The sequence below is a fragment of the Pelodiscus sinensis genome, chromosome 3 (assembly GCF_049634645.1).
Source record: "Pelodiscus sinensis isolate JC-2024 chromosome 3, ASM4963464v1, whole genome shotgun sequence".
Lineage (NCBI taxonomy): Eukaryota > Metazoa > Chordata > Testudines > Trionychidae > Pelodiscus > Pelodiscus sinensis.
The window spans coordinates 23038066-23052630 of record NC_134713.1 but is presented as its reverse complement, the minus strand read 5'-3'; the positions used below and the strand labels follow the sequence as shown (position 1 = coordinate 23052630).

General features: G+C 40.1%; 1 protein-coding gene across 5 annotated transcripts in view; it reads right to left on the bottom strand.

Annotated features, from left to right (window-relative positions):
- Positions 1-14565, bottom strand: part of NBAS (NBAS subunit of NRZ tethering complex) — a 338668-nt gene that overhangs the window by 220463 nt on the left and 103640 nt on the right. For 3 of the 5 annotated variants that reach the window (XM_075923472.1, XM_075923475.1, XM_075923476.1), the window contains 7 exons: positions 13179-13364; positions 10689-10862; positions 8413-8445; positions 7265-7398; positions 5825-5887; positions 3131-3253; positions 1351-1453 (listed from right to left, as the gene is read on the bottom strand). In XM_075923472.1, the coding sequence (XP_075779587.1) occupies positions 1351-1453; positions 3131-3253; positions 5825-5887; positions 7265-7398; positions 8413-8445; positions 10689-10862; positions 13179-13364 (816 nt within the window). The remainder of the gene's footprint in view (positions 1-1350; positions 1454-3130; positions 3254-5824; positions 5888-7264; positions 7399-8412; positions 8446-10688; positions 10863-13178; positions 13365-14565) is intronic. The other 2 variants (XM_075923474.1, XM_075923473.1) reach the window with 2 other exon arrangements.

Below are 14565 nucleotides of genomic sequence, written 5' to 3'. Positions count from 1 at the left end.
CCTGTGTTATAAACTGACCAGTGTACCACAAACCTCATTTGGAACTGGAAGTACACAATCAGAAAGCATCAGAGTTTCCCCACTTCTCTTTCAAAAAAGGAAATAAAATACTGTGCTAAACATAAATTACAGAAATTAAGTTAAATAAACAACAGCATTTTTCTTCTGCATATAAAGTTTCAGAGCTGCATTCAACTAATGTTCAGTGGTAAACTTCTGAAAGAATGTCATCATGTTCAGAGTTACAAACATTTCAGAATTGTGAACAGCTTCCATTTCCAAAGCGTTCATAATTATGAAGTCCTACTGTATGGTCTAGCTACAAGAAAATATGCATACTAGTCAGTCAAATGACTAGTACAACTAACTTATAGAATACATTATTTAATGGAATGAGGAATATCTTCTGAAATACTGTGCTTTGTTGACATGGTTTTCAAAAGTATAACTGTAGAAAGAACAGACATATTTTTAGATCTACTTTAAATCCCATATGCCTTCTTGTCTTTAATTCCTTCAAAACTATTCAAATTTGCTTTCAGAGTTTCTCCCAAGAGCAGTAGAAACTGGCAGCTATATGCAATTAATTCTGTAAACTGTAGTAAAAAAAAAGCTTACAATGATATTAAACTTTGAAAAGATGTCAAGGTAAGTGAGCTTATGTATAGTTTAATCTAAATGCAGAACCATAATGTAATGAAGTGAATATGCAAATAAACAGCACATATGAAAATAACTTCCACTTCAGTGTAACAACAGCCCTTCACAAATTCTAATGACAACCATATCCTGGGTTTATACATATGCAGATCATTTTCTGTCAAAATTGAATTTCACATTTCAATTTAAAGAAGAAGAAAATATTTACACACAGTCCTGTATGTACTCTGGGTGACATTAATAGATTTGGCTGATTATAAAGTTCATGTTTAATAAAAATGTAATATTTAACTAAACTATAATTTATCTTTAAATTGCTTTTATTAGTAATTACTGCTAAACAGTCTAATTAAGATATGTTTGGATCAAAAATGGTTGATTCTATAACGTTTTGTTCCTCAAGCAGTTCAATTTTTTTATTTAAATAAATAGAACTTTATGCTGAGGGACTGACAGGACATTATACCTCCTTTTGATGAAATGTATCAAAGGAACTCACTAACAGAAAATTCAGCTACATTAGTTTCAAATGTAGAGTTCACAGATAGCCAAGAGGTGATATTTAAGTACAGTGTATGAGGATATTCGTGTGTCAATTGTGAAGATGCAAATGAGAAGAGCAGTATAAATTGGAACAATTTATTGTGATATGGTTTGCAGAATAAAAATAGAGAAGGGGGTAGAAATCACCTCATAGCAGGTATCTGGCTCTAAGCACGTGTACACATTCTGCTGCATATCCAACATATCCTGTAGTAACCCTTTCCAATGCATCTCACTGACGGGTGGTTGCCTAAATAAATAGAAAAAAAATCAATATTTATCATCCTCTTACTGGAATTTTTTATAAAAAAGAAAAAAAAAGAGAGGATGCTACCTCTGACCCAACATATCACAGTTTTGGTTACAGGCAGTCCCCGAGTTACGCGGATCCGACTTATGTCGGATCTGCAGTTACGAACAGGGCCCTTCCTCTCCCTGGTCTCCAACCCAGCAGCACTCCAGCTGCTCTGCCCCAGGCGTCCCCAAGTCAGCCGCTGCTGAAACTGACCAGTGGCTGACTACAGGAAGCCCTTGCCCCGGGCTTCCTGGAATCAGCCGCTGATCAGTTTCAGCAGCAGCTGACTTGGGGATGCCTGGGGTTCTTAAGTTGAATCTGTATGTAAGTCAGAACTGGCGTCCAGATTCAGCCGCTGTTGAAACTGATCAGTTTCAGCAGCGGCTGAATCTGGACGCCAGTTCCGACTTACATACAGATTCAACTTAAGAACAAACCTACAGTCCCTATCTTGTACGCAACCCGGGGACTGCCTGTATTTTTAAGTAAGTATCCCCAAAATCCTCCAGTGGGGAGAGAGTGAGTTATATTTGTTGAACACCACAAAAAGATAGGTAATTGCCATTCTGAGATATTAATATTGAATTACTGCAATAAATTGACTGCAATCTTCCAAAAGGCCTAATATATTGCCTGCTACCCATGGAGACATCATTATCTTATTGATGGGAGGAATTTAGAAGGCAGTATTTTATTAAGCTATTGGTTCACTGTCTCCCCAACTGCTTTTTGATTGTCAAGTAACACTGACGTTAGTATTTTCTCTATATTCTTTATAATGAAGTATTTAACTGAGCATCTGACCCTAATAGGTAAGTTAGTAAAATATGAAGGCCCAAGAGCCAACGAGCTGTACAGATAGGAGGTACTTTTCTTCAAAAGAACCTTCTTACTTTAGGTAGGACACTGATTTGATCTTTTCAAGCTATTTAAAAATTCTGAAGAGGGCTTTCAGCATGCATCAGCAATATTCTAGCCATCAAAGCTGATGAAGTTTTTCTTAACAAGAGAAGCAGTAATTACAACATAAAAATAGCTGCTTTTCTCAAAACTTCAACTGTCTTATTTCACTATTCTCAATGCAAGTTGTGCAATAACTCAGTTACAGTAAAATGGAACAAGAAAAGAATTTTCAAAATAAAATATTATTAAAAGAAATAGAAGACTTAATTATTGTTAAACTTTTACAAATACTGATACAAAAGCTTGTAAGAAAATCATTTGAAGCAAAAAAAATCTAAAAGCTTCTATTTCAAACTCTGCACTTTCTGTAAAATATAATTAGTTTTAAAATAATTTATTTATAGTTTTATTGTTTATTTAAAAAATACATGTACATCTAGAAGTATTCTTCTCTGCCAATATGCCTCTTAAGCTTGCTTAACTGAACAAAAATACAACCATGCTGAAATCAGTGTGAAACAATTCTAGCAAGAGGCATTATTTTTAATAACTACAAAAATCAGTGAGGCACTGGAAGCCAATGCTCACTTCCATGTTAACATGTTTGTTTTATGGATATTGTGTTAAGACTGAAAGAAAAAAAGTACCACCATATTGGTGCACAAAATGTGAATATGCACATCCTCTGAATATGACCATTCTAAGCTGACTAACATGGTCAATACTCACTTGCGTCCTGTGTGCCTCGTCAACCTAATCATAAGCTTGCGTGCTTGTTCAGGACTGCTCTGCGTATCTTTTACAAATGATACAGATTTCTGAAGTCCATGCTTCTCCAAAATTTCTGATACACTATAAATATACAGAATAAATCATTTAGCATCTTGCCATTTTGTACCACATTTGATCATTACTTACATTGCAATAGTGCCTCGAGTATCTCTCAACCTTTTTGATATTTAGGACCAGGGTTTGCTGCCTTCCTGAACTGTGTCAGGGTGCTCTCAGGGACCAGAACCAGTTCACAGACCAGTCACTGAGAAACAATGGCCTAGAGGCTTCAAACAACATCAGGGTTCTATTGCGCAGTGAGAGTCTCTCCCCTGAAGAGCTTACAACTTCAACAAACAAGTTAGACAAAGCGTGGAAGGAAGGAAATATTAGTAGGAACTAGGGATGTTAGCAGTTAGTCGGCTAACAGTTTAACTGATAAGCGATTGCTTATCAGTTAACAGTCCCAAGTTAGCCAAAATACCCTCCCTGCCCCCCCACATGCTCTGCGATTAAAACTTGGATCAGCAAGCTGCCTCAGTCCTAGTCCGCCTGTCCAAGTTTTAAATGGAGAGCACATAGGGGAGCCACCTTTGATACAGAAGCAGCAGCATAGGGTAGCAGGCAGGAGCTGGTCCGAGCAGAGAGCCAGTTTAAAAACCGGCTCACGCCTGTCACCTTGTGCTGCTGCCTCTGATACAGAGGCAGTAGCATGGGATAGCTAGTGGGACTCCCCAGGTAGGGTTGCCAGGTGTCCAGTATTCACCTGGAAAGTCCAGTATTTTTGGCTCCTGTTGGGTAAAAAAATTCAGAGAATACCGGACGCGTAAAATGTCCGATATTTTCTGAGTTTTCCCCCAGCCAGGAGGCACCTGGTAACCCTACAAACACTCAGCACCCGGCCTCCCTCCGCCCCACCTCCCAGCCCCCAACACCCCCAGCTCCCCGGCTGCAGCCCTCATGCTTACCTGGTTCCCCAAGGCTGCCAGCACAAAATGGCTGCCAGGCAAAAGACCTAGGGAAAGCAATGCTTCCTTTGGGTCTTAGTGCTCAACCACTCCCCCATCCCTGCACTCAATCTTAAAGGAGACATGCTGTTTTATTATTTTTTTCCATTTAAGTCTTTTTTTTTCCCCCTCAACAACTTTGGTCTCTCCGCCCACCCTTTCCCCCCCCTCAACACAATTTTCCCCCCTTTTTTGGAGGGGGAGGGGGAGGTCACTATTTTTGTTTCAACCATCTGGCAATCCTATCCCCCGGACTGGAGCCGGGAGCCGGGAGTGTACTGGCTGTCAGTCCCACCAACGATGGGAGCATTTTAGTAATTGTGTAACTGTTGCAGTTACATGATTACTAAAATGGATTTCTAACACTCCTAGGAACCTTACAGAGGAGGAGCTGATTGGAGGCTGAGAGAGTACACAACTTTGCCGAAGTCATACATAAAATCTGTGGCAGAGCCAGAAACTGAACTCACATCTCCCAAATCACAAACTAGCACCATAACCACGAGTACTGTCCTTCCTTCAAACAAAAAATACTGTCAGTACACATACCACATTGGCAGCTAACAGCAAGATTTTCAGCAAGTCCCTTCCGAACCGAACAAAATCTATTTTCAATTTAGAGTATATTCAAAAAATGTCACTCTCTAATCACCAGGTATTTTATCAAAGAAGCGAACCAAAAATTTGAATCTTATTTCAAGGAAGAATGTTATAACCATCTTGTTAACCCGACATTTTTTTTTTAAAGGTTCTGATTATCAGAACATATAAACTTTTGCTAAACTGTAAGGAGCTAGCATTACAGCAATACCATTAGAAACAAAAAAAAAAAACCTCCCCTCATTACTTCCTTTCTTAGACTAACCTCTCTTAGTCATTTTTGTTCCTCTTTTCTTCCAATAAACACTCAAGGCATTTGAAACTTGCTCAGAGAGGTCTCCACGCTGTGCAGTTTGCCCCCCATACCTCCATGGGGTCAGAGAAGAACATGCACAGATGCACAGCGGGGTCCCAGGCCAACCCCCACAGAGAGTGGGAAGGGAGCACCACCTAGCTCTGTTCCTAGTGCCAGCTGTGGGCCTTATGGCAGGGATTCTGACTGCCAGCTCAACATCAGGGGTTCTGGTTCTAGCCAGGGCCGCCAACCACATGCCCAGCAACTTCACACCCCGGAATCCCACTCCTGGCTGAGACTCTGCTCCTTGCCAAGCCTCTGTCCCTTTCCCTACTGTGTCCTCAACCTTTGCTCCCTTATCTCTGTCCATGTCCCTACTCCTGGCCCTGCCTCCAAAGGGTGACGGCAGCAGACAGGGTAATGGGGGCACAAGGTAAAAAGTTTGGGGACTGCTGGCTTAGAGACTTTTGTCCACAAATACCAAAGCAGTTCAACACTCCGTTCTCATTCCTTTCAGTTTTAGCTTTGATATTTACTTTGGGACAGTAGTTGTTGAAATATGTTTTGTAGGGAAAAAGTTACAATCCAAATATTGTAGAAGAATTTAAGATTCAAAAAGTAATTTTCTTCTAGATTTGTAGTGAAGAGTTTAGATAGGACCTAATTTCATGTGTCATGGTAATCTGCATGTTCTTGTACTACTCCTCCAATAAAACATAATCAACTGTTGATATGGTAAATTGTTTTTACCTGAGAATTTTTTCCAGTTCATCTACCCTGTCGTGAAGTGTTTTAGTTATATCTGTTTCAGGGCTGTGAAGGTTTAAAAAAAACAAAACACTGTTGAATCCAGTTATTGTTGGAATACCACATTATTGACAAGGAAATAAACACTAACAGGTTGGACATTCAGCCTAGAATCTTTCAAAACCAAAGGATGCTGCAGCTTGACAAGGAAGGAGCAATACTGTTGGCTTCTAGTAAAAGGCAGGCCAAGAACTTGTAGGTAATACTAGACAACACTGAACCTACCTCCAGAAATATAGAGGCTTGCTTCTCACTTGACACTTTGCCATTCAACTCCCTCCCTTCCACCTATGCACATTTTTTTCAAGTGTGATCTTCCCAAATGTGGAGATTGGCAATGGACCCAGAACAGAAGAAAGCAGCTCAAGGCTACTCCTGTTATTCAGTCTTTCATCCATTTTCTCCAGAAATGTTGGTCAGAGTAGGAGGGCCTGCTTCAAAATGGCATGAATGCCTATGACTGTCAATGTTGTATGTAGTAGAAATATTAAAATGTTTTTAAGTAAACATGTAACCGCTGAAATTTTGAGTGGTTACCCAGTCACACGGGGGGAGAGGGAAGGTTACTCGGAAGTAGTTGTGCACAGGTAACCAGCTCTTAAATTGCTGGTACAGAAGCAGCAGCACAGTAGTGGGGAGAGCAGGTGGCACACAGGAAGCCAGCTTTTAACAGCTCCCCGTGCACACTGGAAGCCTGTGTGTCACCATGAAGGTTAAATGATGAGCTCAGGTTCAGCAGCTAACCATGTACAGTTACACTTCCACATCCCTAGTACATAGCTGTCTCAAAGAGACAAGGTGGGTGAATTTTTTTTATTGGACCAATTTCTGGTGTTGAAAGAGACAAGCTTTCCCAGCTTACTCAGAGCTCTTCTTCAAGTCTGGGACATATAATCAGAGGGTATTGTCTACACTACAATTAGTGATTTGAGCTTGCACATCTTAGGATAAGGGGCTGTTTAATTGTAGTAAAGATGTTTGAGCTTGGGCTGCCTGAGCTTGGGTATCCTCCTACCTTTGTCTGATATATAAAGTAGAAATGTGAAAGGTTAACTTTTCAGTGGTTACAGTTACCTATTTAACCAACTTTTCACATCCCTAATACAAAGTGCTGGTGAATAGCCCTGGCCTGAACATCCTGATGTTAACCTTTCAATTTAGATAATTTATGAATTTTTTTTGTTTAACATATATGTCATATAAGCTCAAAGAGTTCAATTAACAAAAGTCATTACATAATTATGTTACATACTCTAGCAATTAATTTATTTTAATTATTTCCCCAGGAGAAAAGCATATCATGTCAGGAAATATTTTAGGTAATTCAGAACAATGTTTAATGTGTCCTAAAACATCTGCAGATAACCACTAACGTATGCTCACCCATATCCTCTTTGTGGAAGGCATTCCAAAATATCATAACAGAGGGACAACTGGTCATCTCGTTCACAATTATAGATACATTCCAGTGCCATACTCATCAGCTGGTCCTGATCAGGAATTATTTTTTGCTGACACTGTCAGAAACAGAATTAATTTTGCTGTATGTTGGAACATTTTTTTCCATTTATAATCAGTTTTCCCATACTCCAGTGCTACTGTCAATACAATCTTAGTGTAATTATAACTGTAAAACCAATTTAATGATTTTTTTTAATTAGAGGCTCTCTGAATCTTTAATAATTCTTGTCAAATATCTTTTGTAAGTACAAAAAATGCAACAGAAGTTATTCTGTATCTTCTATGTACTGCAACTGGCTGAAACAGCAAGATACTTGCAACTGAATCCTGTTTACTTTTGAAAAAGAAAATATTTTAAATAAGCAAATTATTAAATAAAAATGTTTGAGACTTGAAACTATTACTTTACGTCCATTAAAGCAGTTTATATTATTTGCATATTAACAGCATCCATACTCACTAAAATGCTAGTTATTGTGTATGACCTAAACAGCATCCATACTCACTAAAATGCTAGTTATTGTGTATGACCCATCCGTCATACAAACCACTGTTGTATGCAGCAGAAAAATTAGGTGCTTCTAATTATTATATCAATTTATGATTCAAGGATTTAAAATTGCAATCGAAACTGGATAGACACACTACACTAATTCAGATAGCTGCAGATAAGATGCTGAAATGCAACCTTATATTGCCAGAGTATATTGCATTTTACTGAAAATCCTTTAACAGTTTGTAATTCCATGTTTACAGAAAGACCATTCACTTTTGTAAAAGCACAACACTCCTCCTCTAAGAATGCTTGCTGTTATTTTTCCTCTGTATCGGGGCCATGTTTTGTGGATACCTTCAATGTAGATCAAATGCCAATGTTTTTCAATCATTTAAACTTGCATTGTTCAGACCAGGTCTAGAGGAGACACTGGTAAAAACAGTGGATGTCAATCCGCACTAGATCTGCTGTAAATGCAGGACACAACATGCAGAAGAGTAATACAAGGGTGTATTATGGGAAAAATCAGTTACTTTGCAATAGTGTGTCTTTCAGTAAGGATGTAATTACTTACAAATGATCGATGGTAGAGTCCTTCTGCAAGACTCTGAGGGAAAAAAGTGATGGTTTACAAGTCTGTCACAGCAGATGACTATGCAGTAATGAGAAAATCTTGCTATTGTTTTATTGGAATAGTCATAAGTTGGCAGAGAGTACAACTGTTCTGAATATGCCTTCATCACAATAGAAAAGAATGTTAAGCATTTAGGGTGGAATTTTCAAAAATACTTTGGTGTCAGCTTAACCCTGATCCTACTGAAGTCAACAGAGTCAGCCAACACTGAAAAAGATTTTCCAAGTAGTATATCCCCACTTCTTTCCTTCTCGTGTAACACCACCAATAACAAAATTTCTGCAGACCAAATTCGGTCCTCACTTGCACTGTGCAAATGTCTCCAGTGAGGCTGTGTGGGAGTAAGCAAATGGAAATGAATACATAATTCCAATGACGATGCATAAGAAGGAACATCATCTAGCTTTCTCACATCTAACTAGCAGGGAAGACACCGACGAGCAGTAAAAAGTTAATTGTATCTGTTAAACAAGAAGATATGTCTGAAGATAAACAAGGAACAGATCTACTGAGTAAGAAGTCATTTTTAGCAACACTTTTGCAGAGTAGAACCATACTTCAAAAGCAGATAGTTAGATAACGATCAGTTGAGGAGAGAAAGCCAAAACTTTTGTTTATTTGGCCAGTATATGAAATACAACTTCAATTCCAATTTTAATTGGCTCTTAAATGCACAGTTAATTCATTTTCAGGACTATTTTCCAAATATGTTTCACAAGATGTAAGAAGTGACTGCTGAATGCCCACTTTTGAGCAAAGAGGAAGTAACAAATATTCATCTCATCCAATATGAGACTAAACATCTATTAGAAGCAACATAAAATCTGTAGCTGAACGTAAGAGTTAGTTGTATCAGTATTTTGTATTATAGCAATTATATTAGTTTATTCCATGTTCTATATCATTAATGAAGATTTCACACAGCAGTGGCCCAAGAAACAATATCGGTGGTATCCAACTCTAACTGACGACACTGCCGTCTTTCACTGTCTCTTGCTTTTCAGTTTTAGCCAAAGGTCAATCCACACTCAAAACATCTAAGGCAACATTAATGTTCCAATTAAGGTTTCATGACATAGTATTTAGCATTTTACTAGAGCCCAAATCATTACTGTGGTTTCTTGTTCTGCTAATTTTGTACTTTTATGAAAAAGCCATCAGGCATGTCTGTCTAACAAGATTTATAAAATCATGTTACTACACATAGTTCAGTTGCCCTCTAGATATTTAGTGATTTATTAGCTCTCAATATTTGTTCTGTTAGTTTACTCTGAATCAGGTCTTGATTAAATCAACATAGCACAGCATGACATCGGACTCCCATGGTTTTATCCCTGTGGACCTGTGCCCCTCCATCCATTTGAAGAAGAGGCAGCTGAGGATCTTCTCCCATTACAGAAGAATCAGGGAGAGTCCTTCTATTTTCAGAAGCAATAGAGGTGTGTCCTTCTCCACACTACGAGGAGAGGTAGAGGGGAGAGAACTTACCTTGGCAGCCAGATTGTGCCTATGCAGGAAGTGGGTATGTTGATATAGTTACTGATTATGCACTTAAAACACAGGAAGAGAAGCTCAGGATTTAGGATGGACCTTTCTGCTATGTATGTTTTACATGTAAATAATTACACAAATAAATCAACTTTGCAGGAACTGACGAGGGTTGTGGGATGAATGTAAATTTCAAATATCCAGTGACACAGATTTCAATCTGGCTACTGAGAAAAGGTAGTTTAAATAATTATGAATGTTTCCTTTATATAAATACTCCTTACCAGAACTCATAAAGAAAAAAAATGAAAGCTGGTAACATTCTTCAGGCAAAGGCATCACACAGAAGTTCTCAAAAAATTATTTTAAGAGGCTTCAAACAAACTACCAAAATATTCAGCCATCTCCAAAAAATGTAGTTCAATGCAATACCACCACTCTCAATAAAAAGATATTTAGAAGAACCCACACTAACTTCAACTCTGCTGGGTATTCCTGCTAGAGATTAATTATTAACATAACTTTTGAAATTGTGTTTAAACCTTGTTTAGGGAACTTATTTTCATATTTGTATGACAACTGTTCAGTGAAAAAGGAAATAAAACAACAGAGTCAACCTCCAAACTGATTAGGAAACAAATAAAGCTTACTTATGAATCCAATTTTGCTGGATAAATTATAGTTTTCTAATAAAACAATAAATAAAACAACTATGAATCAGTACTTACATCTGGTTTTGAATTTTGAAAGATCTTGAGAGGGAATTTCAGGTCTTCCTTTGCTAAGGTTACTAAATACTCTCTAAAAAGTGTGTTTGCAAGACCAGGGGATTGATTTTCACAGCGATGTAGAAATGGGACCATCCACTGATAAATGTTCTTCACATATTTTTCATCAGAAGACTAGAAAGCATAAGGAGTTAAACAAAACAAACAAAAGGAACCAGTTTTTATCAATGAAAAAAAGTAAAAACAAATATTTTGTGTAACAATAAAATTATGCTAACTATGCATTATCAGCACCACTCAAATCCCGAGCTTGAAGCATTGCAGCATTGCCTCCTACTGTAGTAAGATGAAGGCCAGAAACATAAGCCCATGTAGCACAGCTTTGGTCTGAGGCATGAGGCCTAGCTAACAATGGACAAAACATGGCTAACAAAGCAAAGCTAACCTGTGACCAAGAGGCTGGCCCATGCTCACAGAACTTGGCATGAACGGGGCTGAGAGTGCAAAACACTAACTAACAACAGGGCCAGGTGTAGAACAGTAATCGGTACTAGGTACCAACTGTAAAACAGTAATTGGTATTGGTCATAATTTGAAAGCACATGACAAAAGCAGCTCATTAAAAAAGACCTTGGTACCCATACTCCCCACAGATACCCGCCCAAGTTCAGGAAAGGGTCTAAGGACGCATGATGGATAGACATGATCTAATCAAGCCACAAGATAGGGGTGATGGGTGGTATCTAAGTAGCATCAAAGGGTGGCAACCTGACACATCAGGAGTGATGTGTAACTTGTTTGTACCTATATATAAAGTGGTGTCTTGGGGGAGTCATTCCATTGTTACAGAGTAAATATGCGTAGTGGTTCAATAGAGTCTACTGGCAACTCTTACTGTACTTTGCTTAACAATAAACCTGGCCAGGCACCTTCGATCCTTATCTGATTCGTGTTCTTTGGGAGCTCTCTTCAAGTCTGCTGTGTTAATTAATATGTAAATCAACATGGTGCACATGCAAGCAACCTTCTGGTTATCATCACTGAGGGAGCTAGAGACCTTCAGGAATTCATCAGGAGGACCCTGCCTGACTGATATCACCTACCACTTTAACTACAGAATTAGCTAAACTGGAGCAGAACACTGTCATCCAAGATGGGAGGAATGGTCTCTATTGTGTCTAAGGGAATCTTATAAGAAAGCCCAGCTCTCTCAATTTCCTCAGCTGCTTTGACTACAGCTGACCTGGTCACTACCAGGCATTCCCAGTACAACGTCCCATCTCACTGCTCCTTTGGTGGTAGAATAAGTCTAGTCTTACCATAATTATATTAAGTTATTTTGGAATACTGCTAAAAGCTTCCCAAGCAATGCAAGCAAGAGAAATAAATACTGATTTTCAACAGTGTATGGTCTCAGAAAAACTTGGACAGAATTTCATGGGACAAAGAAAAGGAACTCTCTTGCCTAAGGGTGTTCCCTCTGCTGAATTTCAAAGATCTGATGCATACTTTGAAGGTGTTTCAAAAGAAAAAAAAAAATCACTAGAAATCTTTTCTAATGGTAAGTGTTAGGCAAATTGTGCCCTCCCCAAAGCAGCACATGCACTTCCCTGCGAGCTGGATCTGGAGAAGAGCCTCGGGGTTTCCTCTTCTCCCCACTCTCCTGCAGGAAGCCAGAGCTGGTGCACTCATCTTATGGGGAGACAGGGGCATGAGTCTGAAGTGTCTGACCCAACGCAGCCAGAGGCGGTGGCAGTTCCACAATGGGTCCTGGAGTGTTGGGACCCCAAGCGCAGTGAGGAGCCGTTGCTGCCTCCGCCTGCTGGCTCGGCCCCAGCCCTCCTCCAGCGGCTGGAGGGGAGGAGGAAGGACGCGGACTGAGAGGCCGGGGGGAGACCGGGGCTGGATGCGGCCACGGGCAGGGGGAGAAGTGGGTTGGCCAAGAGGCCAGGTCTGCGACCGGGTAGGGAATGGTGAGGCCAGGGCTGGCTGCAGGAGGAGGGAGGGGGGGAAGGCTGGGGCTGGCGCGGTCCTCCCCTACCTGGTTGCGGAGGCTAATAGGCTGGGGAGGGAGGGTGCTGAGAGGACAGGGCTGCCACAGCCCCCAGCCCTCCTCTCCCCAGCACCCGGGATTGGCATGGCCTTCTCCTCCCAGGCGGCTGGGTGGAGATCTGGGCTTGTCTACCTCCAGGGACAGAGGGCTGGCAAGCATAGCAAGCAGGGGGCATAGTCCCCTAGTGTTGTTTTAATTTTTAATAATGAGCAAAAATGGTTCCACTGTTTTCCAAAAATACTATTTCTACATTACTAAAAAAGGAAAAATCTAGTGCCAACCCTGTTAAGGATATGAATGGGAAATAAGTGGAATTGTGACAGGGAAACACCTCTGGCTGAAGAGCATTGTTATATTATGTATTCCAGAAGGTCTATATAAGCATGGAAATTATTTAGGCTCAACCACCTACTCAATACATTTTCAAAAATACATACATTCATCATTAGCAATCTTAGTTTTTCACTATCTTTCATCTCCTGCAGATCTTTCAAGGTTAGGGTTAGATCACATCCAGTCTCATAAATCAGCATCTCCAGAGTAACCAGGTTATCACAAAGCACCTGCAGACCAGGAATGTTCCTCTCCATGCCAAGCCGAACCAAAGACAGAGCACAGTCCACCTAAGCACAAGGAAAAAACAACATTGTTACCCGATTGCTTCTTTTTGATAATCAGCGTGTGAAATAGTCCTAACTGGTCCTTCGGATATTATTGTTACAATAATTTTTCCAAGTAGGGTCTATGGCTGTTTGAAATCTCATTTGCATTTATGAAGCATTTTGAATTAAGAGCTCCCTGTCCTTTCCTACGCATACTTACAAAAGACTCACTAGTCTCAAGAACCCCGGGTTTGAGCCAGAGTAGTGTCATGGTCATGAAATAAGAGGTCACAACACTTATTGGAAAGTTCAAAGGCTTCAGGAATCGCACACAAAACTTACAACTCCAAACATTTTCTTCAAAATTATTCCCTGTTTAATTGGTCTGTTTTCTTTAAATCACTGCATCAGGACAATGCTCCTCAGACAAAGCAGGTGGTTGTCAAAGAAACTTTCACAGCTACTACTAATGCTTCAGAATCCTTGTGGTGGGTACCTTGTATCTTCCGATCCTGTATTTTGCAGAAGACAACACCCCAAGGGAACTACAATGTCCTTGGATGGGATGCCACAACCATATCCACATTAGATATTTGAGCCATGAACGTGCTGGGAGTCATTAATCTTACAGAACTAAAAAAAAAATGGTTTATATAGCTTCTTAAATTTTATCAGTCACCTCTGGCATGGAGCTTACGTCTTCAAATTATGTGTGCAATATACTAGGGATGTTAGATATTGGGTAATTGAATAGTCATGTAACCACATGATATCTTTGCAGTTACACGGCTATCCGACATTCCAGAGTGTCAGGACCACAGCCAGTGCGCTCCCAGTCCCACTTCCAGGGAGCTCCCTGCCATCCTGCACTGCTGCCTCTGTATCAGAGGCAGCAGTATGGGATGGCAGGCAGGAGCTGGTCCACAAGGGGAGCCAGTTTAAAAACCAGCTCCGCACACAGACCAAGGCAGCAGTGCGGGGTGGGAGCAGTGTGGGGTGGCAGCAGCCCCTGTTCATGTGGCTGGCTGCGGACACAGGCTAGTCTGGCAGTAGTCCCAATCCACGGCTGGGGGGCGGAGGTGAGAATCATGTAGTTGACTACTCATTGACATCCCTACAGTATACAGCAGCTTACTATTAACATTTGGTGGTACATACTTCTCTTTCCTTCTCCTTTTTATAGTTGTATTGACCTACCTTGTGATTACTGCCCTTTACTTCC